The following is a 15,177-nucleotide window of genomic DNA, read 5'->3' as shown; positions in this document are numbered from 1 at the left end:
ACTTTCGATCGGAATGTAATTCTGTGACAGGGTGGTATATTTAAAAACACAATAACCACTATTCAAAACATTCATGAATCTATAAAGCTAGGGTGGGGAGTTATTATGTAATTCCTTTCGAAAAGAAATTCGTTCGAATTTGTATGCTTTATACATTGTATTTCGAAAGTGTTTCGTTTCGAATCGAATTACATAATAACCTCCTGGCTAATGTTACACAAATTGTTTTATCAGTGGTAAGTTGACAGGTTCCCTTTATCCGATTCAGCAACTAGTTTTAGATTTAGAAAGAACCAAATTATATTCATCCAAGATAAATGTATGTTTTTTAAGGATTAATTTTAAGTAGTTGGTAGATGTTTTACAAACTCCTCTTCATAATTAATCAATAAAATAATGCCATACACATACATATATGTATATAGATGTATAAAAGATTGATTTATTTTGTTTTATTAAAATTCTATAGACAAATTTGTATCTAAAACTATTAATGTTTTCCGTTAATAACAACAACATGACTTTTAGCAATGTTTGTTTAATACATTCATAAACGCCTACAGCGTTGTGTTGATAGTTCGTATTCCAAGGTTGGATCAATTCTTTTAGGATTTGTCCAGTTGAAAAAGTATTTAATTTTTTTTTATTTAGTTTTTTTCTTCTTTTTGTTTTTGGTATTTAAATATGTTTTATCCTATCAGATATTTGGTATAGCCCATAGCTTGGCTGTTTTATCAGCAGATGTGGTTAATATAGAGAAATCATGTGGATGCCATCTTGCGGATATAACCTTGTCGCCGTGTTCTCCAACTGCTACAGATGGCAAGGATTGAGTTAAATTACCTTGTAGATCTGTTAAAATAATTTTGTTATCATATCCACATGTTAATAAGTAATATGCCGATGGTGAGAAGCGTATTGATCTAGGTAATGTTAAGATATATTTATAAAATTATTAGTCTTAATTAAATACTATTAATATTTTTCGGAATGTTACCTTATATCAGCAGAATGTGGTTGGAAGCATTGAATTTGTCTATTCCTTCGTACATCATATAAAACGCATGAGCTGTCTTCATGACCTGACACCAATAAACGTCCAGTAGGATCAACACATACTGAAGTTACCGGTGAACCCGATGAGTCATAATAGCATGATGGCAATACAGTGTTGATGCATTCATTTACTCGTAAATCCCAAAAACGTACAGTTTTGTCCTTTATAATATGTATAATGTTTAATTATTCAAAGATGCATGTTAAAATAAAAGAAAATAAATAATAAATAAAAGTAATGTTAAACCATTTTACATATCTTAATAAATATTTCATGTTTCTAAATTTTTTTATTCAGACCCAGAAAGGCGGACGGACGGACTTTGCTACATATATCGGTCTTACTAACGCATAAAAGACACTGTAAACCTTAACATAGCCAGATTTTTTTAATCGATTTGATTATTTGATACTTGTATCATAAAACAAACTAACGATTAATTTTAATTAAGAAAAATTGTTTGTGGTTCCACAAAAATATAGACATCAGTTTGGCTTTAACAAAAATCTCAATAAAATAGAGAAATTGCAGTTTTTCAAAATTTTTTTGTTCGACCATCTCAAGGTTTTTCTAATTCCAATATTCCCATTGGTTTCAATGTTCTCAAAGAGAATAGTGTGTATTTACATGAGAATTGTCCAAATTCATAATTGAGGAATACGACTTCCTGATATACATATGTATCTTGATCAAATTTCAACGCTCTATTGGAATTGGTGCTACGGTACTTGTTATTGATCTCTCATACTAAAATTAATTCTATTATACATATTTTCTTAAAAAAAAATAAATATTAACCATGGATCGAATTGGACCACAAACCACTATGAGTTTGTACCTAATTATGGCTAATTTTGACCGCCCCCACTAGAATTGTTCTATGGACTGGTTAAATAGGTTCTGAAGTTTGAAGATGCATTCATAAATGAAAAAAATTATTTTCAGTTTTTGCAATTAAATAATCCTTTTTGCATTTTAATGTACACGAATCGTACAGCCCAATTATGAATAAAAAATTCCGCGGGAGTTTGTTCCCCGGGAGTTTTTTCTCATTGAAATTGAATAGGAAAAATGAGAAAAGGGAAAAAACTCCCGCGGAATTTTTATTCATAATTGGGCTGGTAATGTAAATCGTTCTATCGAAATATAAAACATTTTTGAAGTTATTAAAAATTCTCCTGGCCATTATATCAGATCACTTAAATAAGAAATAGGATACAAATTAACATATTTTGATAAATATTCCAATAAAAACATATTTTTACATTAAATATATGTATGTATCCTTATTTACTCGTATATGAGCTTTGTGTTTATAGGATAGTGTTAACCTATTCGCAGGTTTGAACAAAAAAGTTTGAATTTTTAAAAGATCTCTTTAGGATTTATAGAGGATATCTGAGGGAATAAAAATATACAAAAACAACTAAGAGAGCTATATTCGGCTGTGCCGAATCTTATATACCCTTCACCAAATTATACTTCAAAATAAAAGTTTTAAATATTTTTAGGTAAACAAAATTTATTTTTTTCCCACAGTTGTTTTTTTTTAATTTTTTGGAAAAAAAATGTTCGAATTGTTTTTTTAAAATTTTTTTTTTTTTTAAATTTAAAATTTTTTTTTAAATTTAATTTTTTTTTGTTTTCTTAATTTTTTAATATTTAGCGAAAAAAAAACTTTTGGTGAAAAAAAAAATTCTCACGAAGGTGAAGGGTATAATTATGTCAACAACTACAAATTCTACAAATTTCGGTAAAACAAATTTATTCAATATTTTTCAAAATATTATTGTACAGATAATTTAAAATACATATATCCCGAAAGTTTTACTAAAATCGGACAATGTTAATCTTTAATCCTGAAGCTAAAAGATCAAAATTTTCAATATTTGGAAAAAGCGAAATATTTTTATTAAACTTGAGAAAAATATATCTTAAGGTTCAACATTTACAATAACAGTGGAAAAATCTAAATTACTCCATTAATGCTCTTGGGTCCAGTATTACCCCATAGTTTTAAAGGTATGTAAATTTGAAACGTGGTAAACTTAAAAATGTTGTATTGTGTAATAGAAAATAGTAAATTAACATAATTTTTTGCATAATTATGCAATATATGATCTAAAAAATATGTTAATCCTTTATTATAAACATTTGATTTATTGATTATTAAAAATAACTAAAATGTTTAAGTTCAATTAATTCTATTCAAATTGACAGTAGTTTTCATGGTTTTAAAAGTTTGGGGTCATGTTGGCACGAAGTGCATTTATAGGTTAATTTAAATTCGTTCGCTGTTATTGTAAATCAATCACTGTTAATGTTTCCTCTGAGATCTTCATCAAATATTGCCGAGTAGCAAATTGTTTCAATTATTGTATATACATACTTAAAATTTGACCAAGATGTTATGGGTGATGACCCCTTCCTTGTTTTTGTACATACATACATTGATGAATCACTCTAATGTACTAAATACGACTGCGGTATGATTCGAATATATTATTAGGCTTAATGGTAAAGAACAGTAGGACAACAGGCAACAAAATTATGTATTTTAATGGTATGACGGCTTATGAATCATACAAATTGTACATTGAACTATCAAAGAAGGAATGGTAGACAAATGTACATAATTTCTTAGATAAATAAGTACATACAGTAGATATGTGTGTACATATCTTTATATCCTTTGAATGTACATATTGCACATTTGCAACAAGAGTGTCATAACTTAAAAAATATAGTTTCCTTCTCATTTAAAGAATAAATATCTTGAAATAATAATGCCGAATAAACCATAGCTCAAAAATTAATTTCGAACTCCCTAATTATTATATAATATTTTGGTGAAATTTTATTTTAAATTATTTTTCTGAAAAAAAATTTATTAGTGGAAAAATTGTTGAAAAATTAAAAAAAAAAACATATTTTTTCCCGATTTTAATCCATTGTAGGTCTATGACGTTATTATATACGTCGTTGGAAAGGTCTTGAAATGTCTATAATTAGATCTCCATATTTTCTATGTTAATAACTTACTAATACAGATATAGATAAAAAAAATCGAGGAAATCGTGATTTTTTTATATCTCAGCCATTTGTGGTCCGATTTTTCTCAATTTTAAATAGCAACCGAATTGGGGCTATAACGGATATATTTATGGGGTTGCAAATAAAAAATGTAGAAATTACAAACAGAATGAACCTTGCCACTCACTCATGGTGAAATAAAAATGACTTTAAAGCCATTTTAACAGAAACTATGTTTTTTGAGTTATGACCATGTTGTCGCAAATGAACAATATATATGTACATTAGGGCGTGTAAATTTTTTGTTGGTCAACAAGCGTATAGCAAAAAGCTTTATCTACGAAAAATTCTAAGAAAAATATGGGTCTAAAATCAAAACCTAGTTCCCGCTGAGAGACTTCAAAATACAAAGTTAAGAAATTTTTAAAAATAAATCTTAAATCTTTATGTCTCTCGGCGGAAGCTAGGTTTTAATGTTAGACCCATACTTTCTTTTGGTTTCTGATTTGCTATACGCGTCACGTTTTTTCTCACCCGAAGAAATTGACCCGCCCTAATATACATACATATGCACTTAGTACATGATAGAAAACCTCAAAATTTTAATATTTTAAAATCTTTACTAACAAGTAATACTCTAGCTAAACTATTACAGATGATTTAATATTTTTTCTTGTTTATTAAAATGTATTTGTTTGAGTTGAGGCGGTCTTGCAATAAAGGATACATTTAATGATTTTGTCACATGCTGGAAAATCATACATAGCTTAACAATATTGCAGATGTTTTCAACCAGCAAGCAGGTAGATAGGTTGTAGTTAAACATCTTTAGATTTTGGCACAAACTACAATGTTTTATTCTATACATATTTATAATACAAGTACCATAAAATGTAGCTATTTTCAATATGTACATTAGGCCAGCCCTTAAAAAATAGCTTTACTTTTGATGGTTTTTTTGTTGTTATCCAGTAACTAAAACTAACTGATCCTAAATCGATTGAAACTTGTAAAATTGGGTAAACAAATATTATAAAAATTGTGTAAAATTATAATAATAGGTACTATGTATCGAGGGAAAACATAAGTTTTCTGGAGAGCAAAAGAAAATCAGTTTATTTCGCTTCGAAAAAATTTGATGGTAAAAAAACTCAGGTTAAAAAATATTTTTCCCGATTATGACTCACTGTAGGTCCGAATTACTATGACTTTATATATGTTGTTGGAAAGGCCATTGAATATCCATACTGTTTTTTTTTGTTTTTTTTTTTTGTTTTTTTTAACTTAATCACATAAATGTAAATACATATGTATATACATATGTCTGTTGTATATTTCTTTTTATAGGGGTTTGATTATCCTTATACATATGTTTATATGTATGTATATTAAGAATATATGGAAAGGTTATTTTTAATTAATTTAGAAGAATTTAGTTAATAATATGCCAAATTATTATAAATTTAATTTTTCATTGGAACAACTTAATAATTTACCAGTTTATTGTAGTTTGTATATACATATGTATGTATGTAGTTATTTACTAAAATGAAAAAAATCCATAAGGTGTGTCCTTTTAAAAATGCAATTCCTTACTTAAATATTTACATATATTACATACCATATATATGTATATGAACATAACATGTTTGTTCTGAATTAATTTTTAGATAAATTTGTATAAAAATAAATTTTTATGAGGTGTGTCCTTTGTAATGTAATTCCATATACATACATATATATCTATTTTAAATACGTCTGGCTTAGTATATAATATATAAGAGAGTACATGTCCGATGATTAATATCCATACTGTCTATATTAATGACTTAGTAATTCAAAAATATGTCAAAAATCCGATTTTCTCGATTTTAAATAGTAACCGAACCAGCGGATATATTGATGTATGAACCATGTATGTAAGTTATTTGGGGCTACGAAAAGTTGATATCAACATACAGACCGACATACGGAAGGACGGACTTGGCTATATCGAGGAGGAGATTGCATAACATATATTCGCGTAACTCAAAAACGTTTTAGCTTATTGAATAAACTAAAAAACCGAAATTCCGCAATAGAATTACCTTTAAGCAAGTCTAAAACTTTTTTTAATCTGCGCAGTTGTTTTAGAAATATAAATTTTTTTTTGGCAAACAAAAATATTTTTTTTTATTAAAATTTCGAATTTTTTTGTTTTTTAAAACGGCATAAAAAATTGGAAAATGCAGCCAAAAAAAATGTATATTTCTTAAACGATTGTGAAGATGAAAAGGTAATTTTATTGTGGAATTTCGGTTTTTTCAGTTTATTAAATAAACTAAACCGTTTTTGAGTTACGCGAATATATGTTATGCAACCTCCTCCATTTTCGAAATAACGGTATATCTTGAAAATACGAGCTAACCTAAAAAAAAACTGTTAGCACCACTGAATTCAGCGTACCCGAGTTAGTTACGCATAATTTATCCAAAATTTTGTTGTTGAACATAATTGGTCGATTCACAAGGTATCACGTCATATTGTCATAATGTTCTAAAATTCCACGACTTAACCGACTCTCAGGAGTTCGGCTCAGGCCTCTGCTGGTTGGCTACGATAAACATAGCATACGGAGTAGTATTTTTTTAGGACATTTTTTGAAATGTTATAACATTATGACATGATAAGGATACCCTGTGAATCGACCAAATATGTATGTTTACATGGTAACTTGCTAATTTTTTTTATTCGATCGAACCCGTACAAAGCATATATTTTTAAAGGGCTGGTCTAATTTACATACATACATATGTATGTACATATGAATGTACATGTATCTATGTAAATAGATATACATATGTAATAAAAATTAGACGAACAAATTTGGTATAGAAAAATTCGGACTAGAACAAATTTAAATAAATCGATAAAATCGTTTTTGTTTTGCATAAATTTAAGCCTATAACTCTTGATAAATCCAAATGAAAATTTTGTTAATGTATGTAAATCTAAGTACATATGTCGATATACCCACCTGTGATCCAGTAACGAACATATTATTATCCCAACTGTATATTGAAAATATGTGGCCACTATGTCCTAAAAATGTTTGTGACGGTGACAATACACCGCAATCGGTAATATAGATTTTACAATTTCCAGCCCCACCACTAGCCAACAGTTTTCTCTCGTTGGAAGAATCTTCCAAAAAGCACAGATCTCTGACGGTACCATCGTGCATGGTCAATTCAATTTCACGTCCCTCCAATTGCTTATTTTCATCACTGTATTGCATTATTTTAATCGATTTGTCATTGGAGCCGGTGGCTATAAACTTGCCATCTTTAGACCAGGCAGTACAATAAATGGAGCCCTTATGATGTTTAGTACGTTTAAAAATTACGCTAGTTTGAAAAGTCTGGGTTTTGCTAAAATTTTGTAAATTATTTACAAAAAAAAAAAAAAAATTACCAGGAAATGGAATTTTCATATAATTAACAGATATTAATACCTGGTATTGATTTGTGACGGATACATGCAAATTCTGAGGGTTTTCGAATTTGAGCCAACAGCATAAATTTTACCTTCAGGATGAAACTCCGCACAACGTATAGCCTGCACATCATTCAGAGTATTAATTGGCACAAAACACAGTGGTGATTTATCACTCTAAATAAATTAATAAAAAAAAAATTCATTAACATTTTGTTACATCAATAAAAAAAATTTACCAAATATCGATAATAACGGTAAAAATTTGTTTTTGTTTTTCTTTCTGTCTATTCAATAATCATGTTTATTTGTTTTCTGTTTATTTGCATATAAATTTTTAGTGGAGAAATCGTTTTTGGAACATTTTTATTTTTCAAGCGTAAAGTTTTTATATTACTATGTATTGAATTGTGTCTTTTTCTTTTCATTTAAATAAAAATTACATATTTACCTTCATGTTTTGATAAGAACTTTTTTCGGAAAACATACTTTATAACTGACTATTTAATAAAAAAAATTATTTCATATTTTCTTTACAAAAATAAAATAAAATTACAAAAATGACAACATATTGACTGGCTTATAAATTGTTTCTCTAAATGCACATAGCGTAAAAATCTTATAAAAAAAAACTCCACTGGAGAAATAGTATAAAGAAATACTACTTACTTACTATCTAACTTTAGTTAAAACTGGTTCAGATGCATTCACTACATAACCGTGGTGAATTTACACCCATTGACTTTTACATCCAATTTAAGCCGCAAATCAAAGACGTATACAATAATAAATAAATACATATGTATGTTGTTGTTGTATCGATTAATTAGAGATTAGTAATTTTGGCATTCAAAAATGCATTTTCAGAATTTTTTTTTGTTTTTTTTTTTTGTTTTTTTTAACTTAATCACATAAATGTAAATACATATGTATATACATATGTCTGTTGTATATTTCTTTTTATAGGGGTTTGATTATCCTTATACATATGTTTATATGTATGTATATTAAGAATATATGGAAAGGTTATTTTTAATTAATTTAGAAGAATTTAGTTAATAATATGCCAAATTATTATAAATTTAATTTTTCATTGGAACAACTTAATAATTTACCAGTTTATTGTAGTTTGTATATACATATGTATGTATGTAGTTATTTACTAAAATGAAAAAAATCCATAAGGTGTGTCCTTTTAAAAATGCAATTCCTTACTTAAATATTTACATATATTACATACCATATATATGTATATGAACATAACATGTTTGTTCTGAATTAATTTTTAGATAAATTTGTATAAAAATAAATTTTTATGAGGTGTGTCCTTTGTAATGTAATTCCATATACATACATATATATCTATTTTAAATACGTCTGGCTTAGTATATAATATATAAGAGAGTACATGTCCGATGATTAACCAGTCCATTTAAAAGTCAAGCCCATTTAAATATTTATGTAATCTAATTATGTCATATTTTAAATAATCCTTTAGAAATTTTCATTAGGTGTGTCCTTGTACACAATTATATGAATCATGCTTAAATACATATGTATGTATAATACAATTTCATCAGAAATTGAAATTACCCAAAGTTTGTACAAATTTAATATAGGTATAATTCTATAAAAATTATAACATTTATTAAACAAATTGCTGAATTTCCTTTACATGACATTTAATATACTAATATCATACATATTACACATGTAATATGTATATATTTATTAAAGGCCTTATTCATAATCAATTTGTTTATTTAATTTCGTATGGACATTTTGTTTTATAAACCTTTTAAAATATTAAAAACATTGTTTATGAATAAGGGGATAATTATATAATAGTTTTTTTTTTAGCTCATGCTCTATTTTTACCAAAAATTATATGTAAATCTACAAAAATTACATGAAAAAAATCACTATTCCAATGCTTCAATTGACAACACTTGCGTTTTTTTCATTAAAAACACAACGCTGGCACGAAGTTGCAGTTGTGTTGTAGCAAAAATACAACCATGTATCTGCAACAGCGCAGACTTTTCTGCAAAGGCGTGGTTGCTTGCATAAATACGACCGAACCGCTTGTCGGCATTTCAGAAAGTGTTTGACAGTTTGCCGTAGTGGTTGTGCGCAAAAAGTTTGTCAGATTAGCATTTTACTTGTTATAAATTAATTAAAAGAAAAAAAACCAAATACAAAATGAGAGAAATTGTACACATTCAAGCCGGTCAATGCGGAAACCAAATCGGAGCCAAGGTATGTACTTATTTATAATCAATAAAATTGGAATAGAATCTATATTGTTTTGTTATTGATTTTTTTTTGTGATAATACAAGTTTTCCCAAAGTGAAAGGCAAATTAGTTGAGTTTTCTTTTGAAATTTAATTGGTTCACTTAACTATTTAAGCATCACTCCGCCATTTTGTTATTTGCAAAATTGTTAGTTTTACCTTTTTTTTTTTGCATATACACACATATGCCGCTATTTTTATAAAAAGAAATGGTGACGCTATGTTTAAAACTTGTTTTGTGTTTCCTTCCTTCCCCCCTCTTTGCCAATAATATAACAAACCGGCATAGTTATTCATACATACTTGTACAATGTACTTTTATGTATATTTAAATTTTTTTCAAAGTTTTTCTCTAATAATTAAAATCAATATAACCTAGATGATTCCTAAATTGTTATTTCTTTATTTCCAAGTACAGTTGTTGCAAAAAGTGTCTGCCGTTTTTGTTATTTTGTACACATTGCAAATTTTTCTATGTGATATACATTTTAAAATCGTAATCACTTTACTGCACAAAAACACATACAAATATACATAGATTTCTTCAGTATGAATCATACTACAAAAAAAAAATATAAATTTAAAAGAAGTCGTCTAATGTAATAGATTTCTACTTGTTTTTTTTTACATACAATATGTATAATGTATAAGTAAAGGAAAATGCCATTAATGGGTGCGGTTTATTGGCCACAACTTTAAATAGAGAGGGGTAGGACGAGGATGACAGAATTGCTCACTTACTGGAAACAAAATACATATCTGCAATGGAATGTTGCAAATAAAATGAGTACATACAGAGTTCTGCAAAGTAAATACAAAAAGTGTATACTAATATGTAAATATAGTAAATATCCTTTGCTCATTAATGTTGAGAGAAAAGTGTATACATTATATTGATTAGATAGCACAATGATAGATAGATAGATAGATAATGGTGAAAATTGCATTCGTTATTGTTATCTACAAAAATATTTTTAAAAACAAACAAATTAACTACATACACTATCAAGTAGCATTAAGTAAATTAGAATTTTCAAAGATTCGAAGAATTTTAAATCCTCGGTTTCAGTTTTGTTGGGATAATTTATTCAAGGCAACATTAAGTAATTGGATGCATCCGCAGGATCTAAAATATTCACTGTTAGGGCTGCTTCTTTTAACCATATATTTCTAAATAAAGTTTTCTACTAAAAATAGTTCAAAATTAAAAATAATTGTCGGTTTGGTTAAAACCAAACCATAAACTCCAATGTAAATCTATTTAAAAATGAATATTCAGATACCTACTCATTAAACTGTTTATTTCATTAAATATATAAATATGGCTATGATGCAGTTTGTATGATAATAATATAAAAAATGTTAATTGCATGATAACTTTATAAAACTATTATAAATAACATCTGTCAAGACAAAAACAAAGGGACAGATGGTACAAATAAACACTAGAGAGATAGGTGGGTGGAAGTAATAGAAAATCTTCAATACGACTTAATTGTTTTTAATAGTTTGTTATGTATTTATAAGAGTGTAGCAAGAAGGTTAAATAAATTAATAACATAAATAGAAGTATGAAAAGTAGTAAACACAGCACACATACACACCATATGGTTGGTGGTATAAAGATGGTGATCTCACTCGACCTTATTTAACTACCTCCACAAAACATTCATTTGATTTGTTCGTTCGTTTAATTGCTTGCGCTTGAATGATTGTGTCATAGCTTGGCTTGGAGGTAGTGTGTGGTAGTAGACGTCGACTTTATCAGTGGCTTATGTAGAATATAACAGATGGTTTATTAAAATACATACGTAAATAGCGTGCTATTTAATAATTTACTAGAAAAGAAACAACAAACCACTCATACAGACACCCACCCACTTATCTATCTATAAACATATTTTTTTTTTGTGCAGGTTTATTTGTAATTGTGTGGGCATTTAACATTCAAGCCAGAAATAGGTGTTAAGTCGCGTTTCGCAGACAAACAATCAACCTACATACATATGTATGAATGTAAATTGATTGGCCGGCTAAATGTTGCAAGTCGCCAGACAGCCAAATATGGCCCTCTTTAACTAAAAACAAGAAATAAAGTGATGTCAGCAGCAATTAACTGGAAAAATGTTGGTGTCAACAAAATATTTTCACAACATTTCAACAAATAGAATAACAACTTTATTCTATTTGTTTGCAGAAATAAACAACCATAATTAATATTGTTGTTCTGGGAGATTTTGGAAAGTGTACGTACGAATGTTTTTGAGGGACAAAAATCGATAGGAGGGGTGAGGTAGTAAGTACTAGAATTTCGTAAGTGGTAGGAAAGTAGTAGGATGTTCTGAAATAAATATGAGTCATTGTTGGGTGAGGAAGTATGTATGTATGAACAGTAGTTGGGCGGTTGCCAAGATACTACTCGTGCATGTTTTCAACCCTTAAAAATATTATTAAGGACACACACAACACAAACAGACATGCTATGCTGACTCATCATAAATTACTTGTTTGTACAGAGCGGCGCCGTACTCTGTGCAGATGCATTTTAAAATGTACATAATAAAGTATGTTACCCTACCCCCTATCTGCCAACCTAACAAATGCATTATGCATACATACACAATAACATCCTTTTTTATATCTAGAAATATAAAAAAAAATCAATAGAGCTACAATTTTAAACAAATTTCTATTTTTTCTTTTCATTTTAGTTCTGGGAAATTATCTCCGATGAACATGGTATCGATGCTACTGGTGCCTACCATGGCGACAGTGATTTGCAATTGGAACGCATCAATGTGTATTACAATGAGGCATCTGGTGGCAAATATGTACCTCGTGCCGTTTTGGTCGATTTAGAACCCGGTACCATGGATTCAGTGCGCTCCGGTCCTTTCGGTCAAATCTTCCGCCCAGATAACTTTGTTTTCGGACAATCTGGTGCCGGTAACAACTGGGCCAAGGGTCATTACACAGAAGGCGCTGAGTTGGTTGACTCTGTTTTGGATGTTGTACGCAAAGAAGCCGAATCTTGCGATTGTCTGCAAGGTTTCCAATTGACTCATTCGTTGGGTGGTGGTACTGGCTCCGGTATGGGTACTTTGCTCATCTCAAAGATCCGCGAAGAATATCCCGACAGAATCATGAACACATACTCCGTTGTACCTTCCCCCAAAGTATCAGACACAGTTGTAGAGCCCTACAATGCCACCCTCTCAGTCCATCAGTTGGTTGAAAACACAGATGAAACCTACTGTATCGACAACGAAGCCTTGTACGACATTTGCTTCCGCACCTTGAAACTAACCACACCCACATACGGTGACTTGAACCATTTGGTTTCGTTGACCATGTCTGGTGTAACCACATGTCTGCGTTTCCCCGGTCAGTTGAATGCCGATCTCCGTAAATTGGCCGTCAACATGGTTCCCTTCCCCCGTCTTCACTTTTTCATGCCTGGTTTTGCTCCTCTTACATCCAGAGGCTCCCAACAATATCGTGCTCTTACTGTTCCTGAGCTTACTCAGCAAATGTTTGATGCCAAGAACATGATGGCTGCTTGTGATCCTCGTCATGGTCGCTACTTGACCGTAGCCGCCATCTTCCGTGGACGTATGTCCATGAAGGAAGTCGACGAACAAATGCTTAACATCCAAAACAAGAACAGCTCATACTTTGTTGAATGGATTCCCAATAACGTAAAGACAGCCGTTTGTGACATCCCACCCAGAGGCTTGAAAATGTCCGCCACCTTCATTGGTAACTCCACCGCCATCCAGGAACTCTTCAAACGTATCTCCGAACAATTCACTGCTATGTTCCGCAGAAAAGCTTTCTTGCATTGGTACACTGGTGAAGGCATGGACGAGATGGAATTCACTGAAGCCGAAAGCAACATGAACGATTTGGTCTCCGAATACCAACAATACCAAGAAGCCACCGCCGATGAAGATGCCGAATTCGAAGAAGAACAAGAGGCTGAAGTCGAAGAAAACTAAACTATAAAATAACATAAAAAAGAATTCCCCAAGCAAAATCTAAAACAAGCAAAATCGAAAAAATAACAAAATAAAAAACAAATGTTCTAATTTAACATAACTTTCTAATGTCTTTCTTTATTTCCATTTGCGTCTTACACCACTCTTGCATAGGTATGAATGAATGTGTGTTTGTTTTTGGGCGTAGCACAAACTAGTAGTTTTGCAAACTTTCAAGTAGAAATGTTAGAGGGAAGAACTAAATAAAACTTATACTTAAGTATCGATAAGTATAGTTTGTGGCCAAAACAGTAATTAGGGTACATTGAACCGGTTGTGTATTCCATATGCGGCAGTAATGTACATGTGTGTCGTACATACTGTGTACTCTGATATGACGTAATACATTTTCAAATTCGCAGTTTCCCAAAATTAGCTTTCGAACGAATAATGTATCTGTTTGATTTGTACTATTAGAAGCAAAAGTGCATCGAACTTTCCATGATAATCCATTAGTTAGTTGCAGAAGAATGCAATAAATACATGTATGTATGTATCTGCTCAATATAATGCAGATATATAAAAAAAAAGTAAAGAATTGTATCTACAAAGTAAATATGTATGTATGATCATGTGTAGTAGTAAATAATATTTTGTTTATAGTGACAAAATAATATGTGACATCATATTTTTTTTAAGATTATCTATCTATTATGAGTTAGTCATGTTTGTTTATAAAAATAAAAGTAGTTTTATCCCAAGGTAGTGTTATTATTTTTATAAACTGCTATTTTGTATTTGCAAAATACCTACCTATTTATTGAAATTGGATCTCATACGTCATTCAGAATCCGTGGTTTATGTGTGACTTACTATTTTTTTAAGCAAAACATACCAATTACCAAGGCAAATTCAAATAAGATGAAATCAGTCACACAGCTGATAACTTTTTATGGTGTTTTGGTTCTAGCAACTGTCAAATGCAATCCTAATCTATGCTTATAACTAAAATATTAATTTTTTACATAATACACATTCAGGCCTGTGACAGAGTTCCATTCCGATCGAAAGTGGAATTAATTACGTATTTCACTCTTCAGAAAAAGTAATACGAAAATTTCTTAAAACCATCTCAGCCATTTGTGAGCCTGAGATATAAGGAAAAAACCGGGACACCTCGATTTTTGGCCTATATTTGATCTATATCTGGATTACTAAGTCATTAATATAGACAATATGGATACCTATCTATTGATAGATATTTCAAAGGCTATTGCAACGATGTAATTTGGACCTACTATGGTCCAAAATCGGGAAAAATATTTGTTAACCTCATTTTTT

General features: G+C 29.7%; 2 protein-coding genes across 2 annotated transcripts; one reads left to right on the top strand and one right to left on the bottom strand.

The window, feature by feature from the left end:
• Positions 1 to 412: 412 nt before the first annotated feature.
• Positions 413 to 8,178, bottom strand: LOC135960217 (WD repeat-containing protein 47). Its single transcript, XM_065511453.1, has 5 exons — positions 8,016 to 8,178; positions 7,584 to 7,741; positions 7,107 to 7,500; positions 998 to 1,218; positions 413 to 923 (listed from the first exon to the last, which is right to left on the bottom strand). The coding sequence occupies exons 1-5, from the start codon at positions 8,049 to 8,051 to the stop codon at positions 698 to 700; spliced, it is 1,035 nt and encodes a 344-aa protein (XP_065367525.1). The 5' UTR covers positions 8,052 to 8,178; the 3' UTR covers positions 413 to 697.
• A 1,476-nt stretch (positions 8,179 to 9,654) lies between these two features.
• Positions 9,655 to 13,957, top strand: betaTub56D (beta-Tubulin at 56D). Its single transcript, XM_065511396.1, has 2 exons — positions 9,655 to 9,823; positions 12,571 to 13,957. Exons 1-2 carry the CDS (start codon positions 9,767 to 9,769, stop codon positions 13,855 to 13,857), a joined length of 1,344 nt encoding a protein of 447 aa, XP_065367468.1. The 5' UTR covers positions 9,655 to 9,766; the 3' UTR covers positions 13,858 to 13,957.
• The last annotated feature ends 1,220 nt before the right edge of the window (positions 13,958 to 15,177 follow it).

The sequence above is a fragment of the Calliphora vicina genome, chromosome 5 (genome assembly GCF_958450345.1).
Source record: "Calliphora vicina chromosome 5, idCalVici1.1, whole genome shotgun sequence".
In the NCBI taxonomy this organism is placed as follows: Eukaryota; Metazoa; Arthropoda; class Insecta; order Diptera; family Calliphoridae; genus Calliphora; species Calliphora vicina.
The sequence above is the reverse complement of the archived record's forward strand: the minus strand, read 5'-3'. Positions and strand labels throughout refer to the sequence as shown.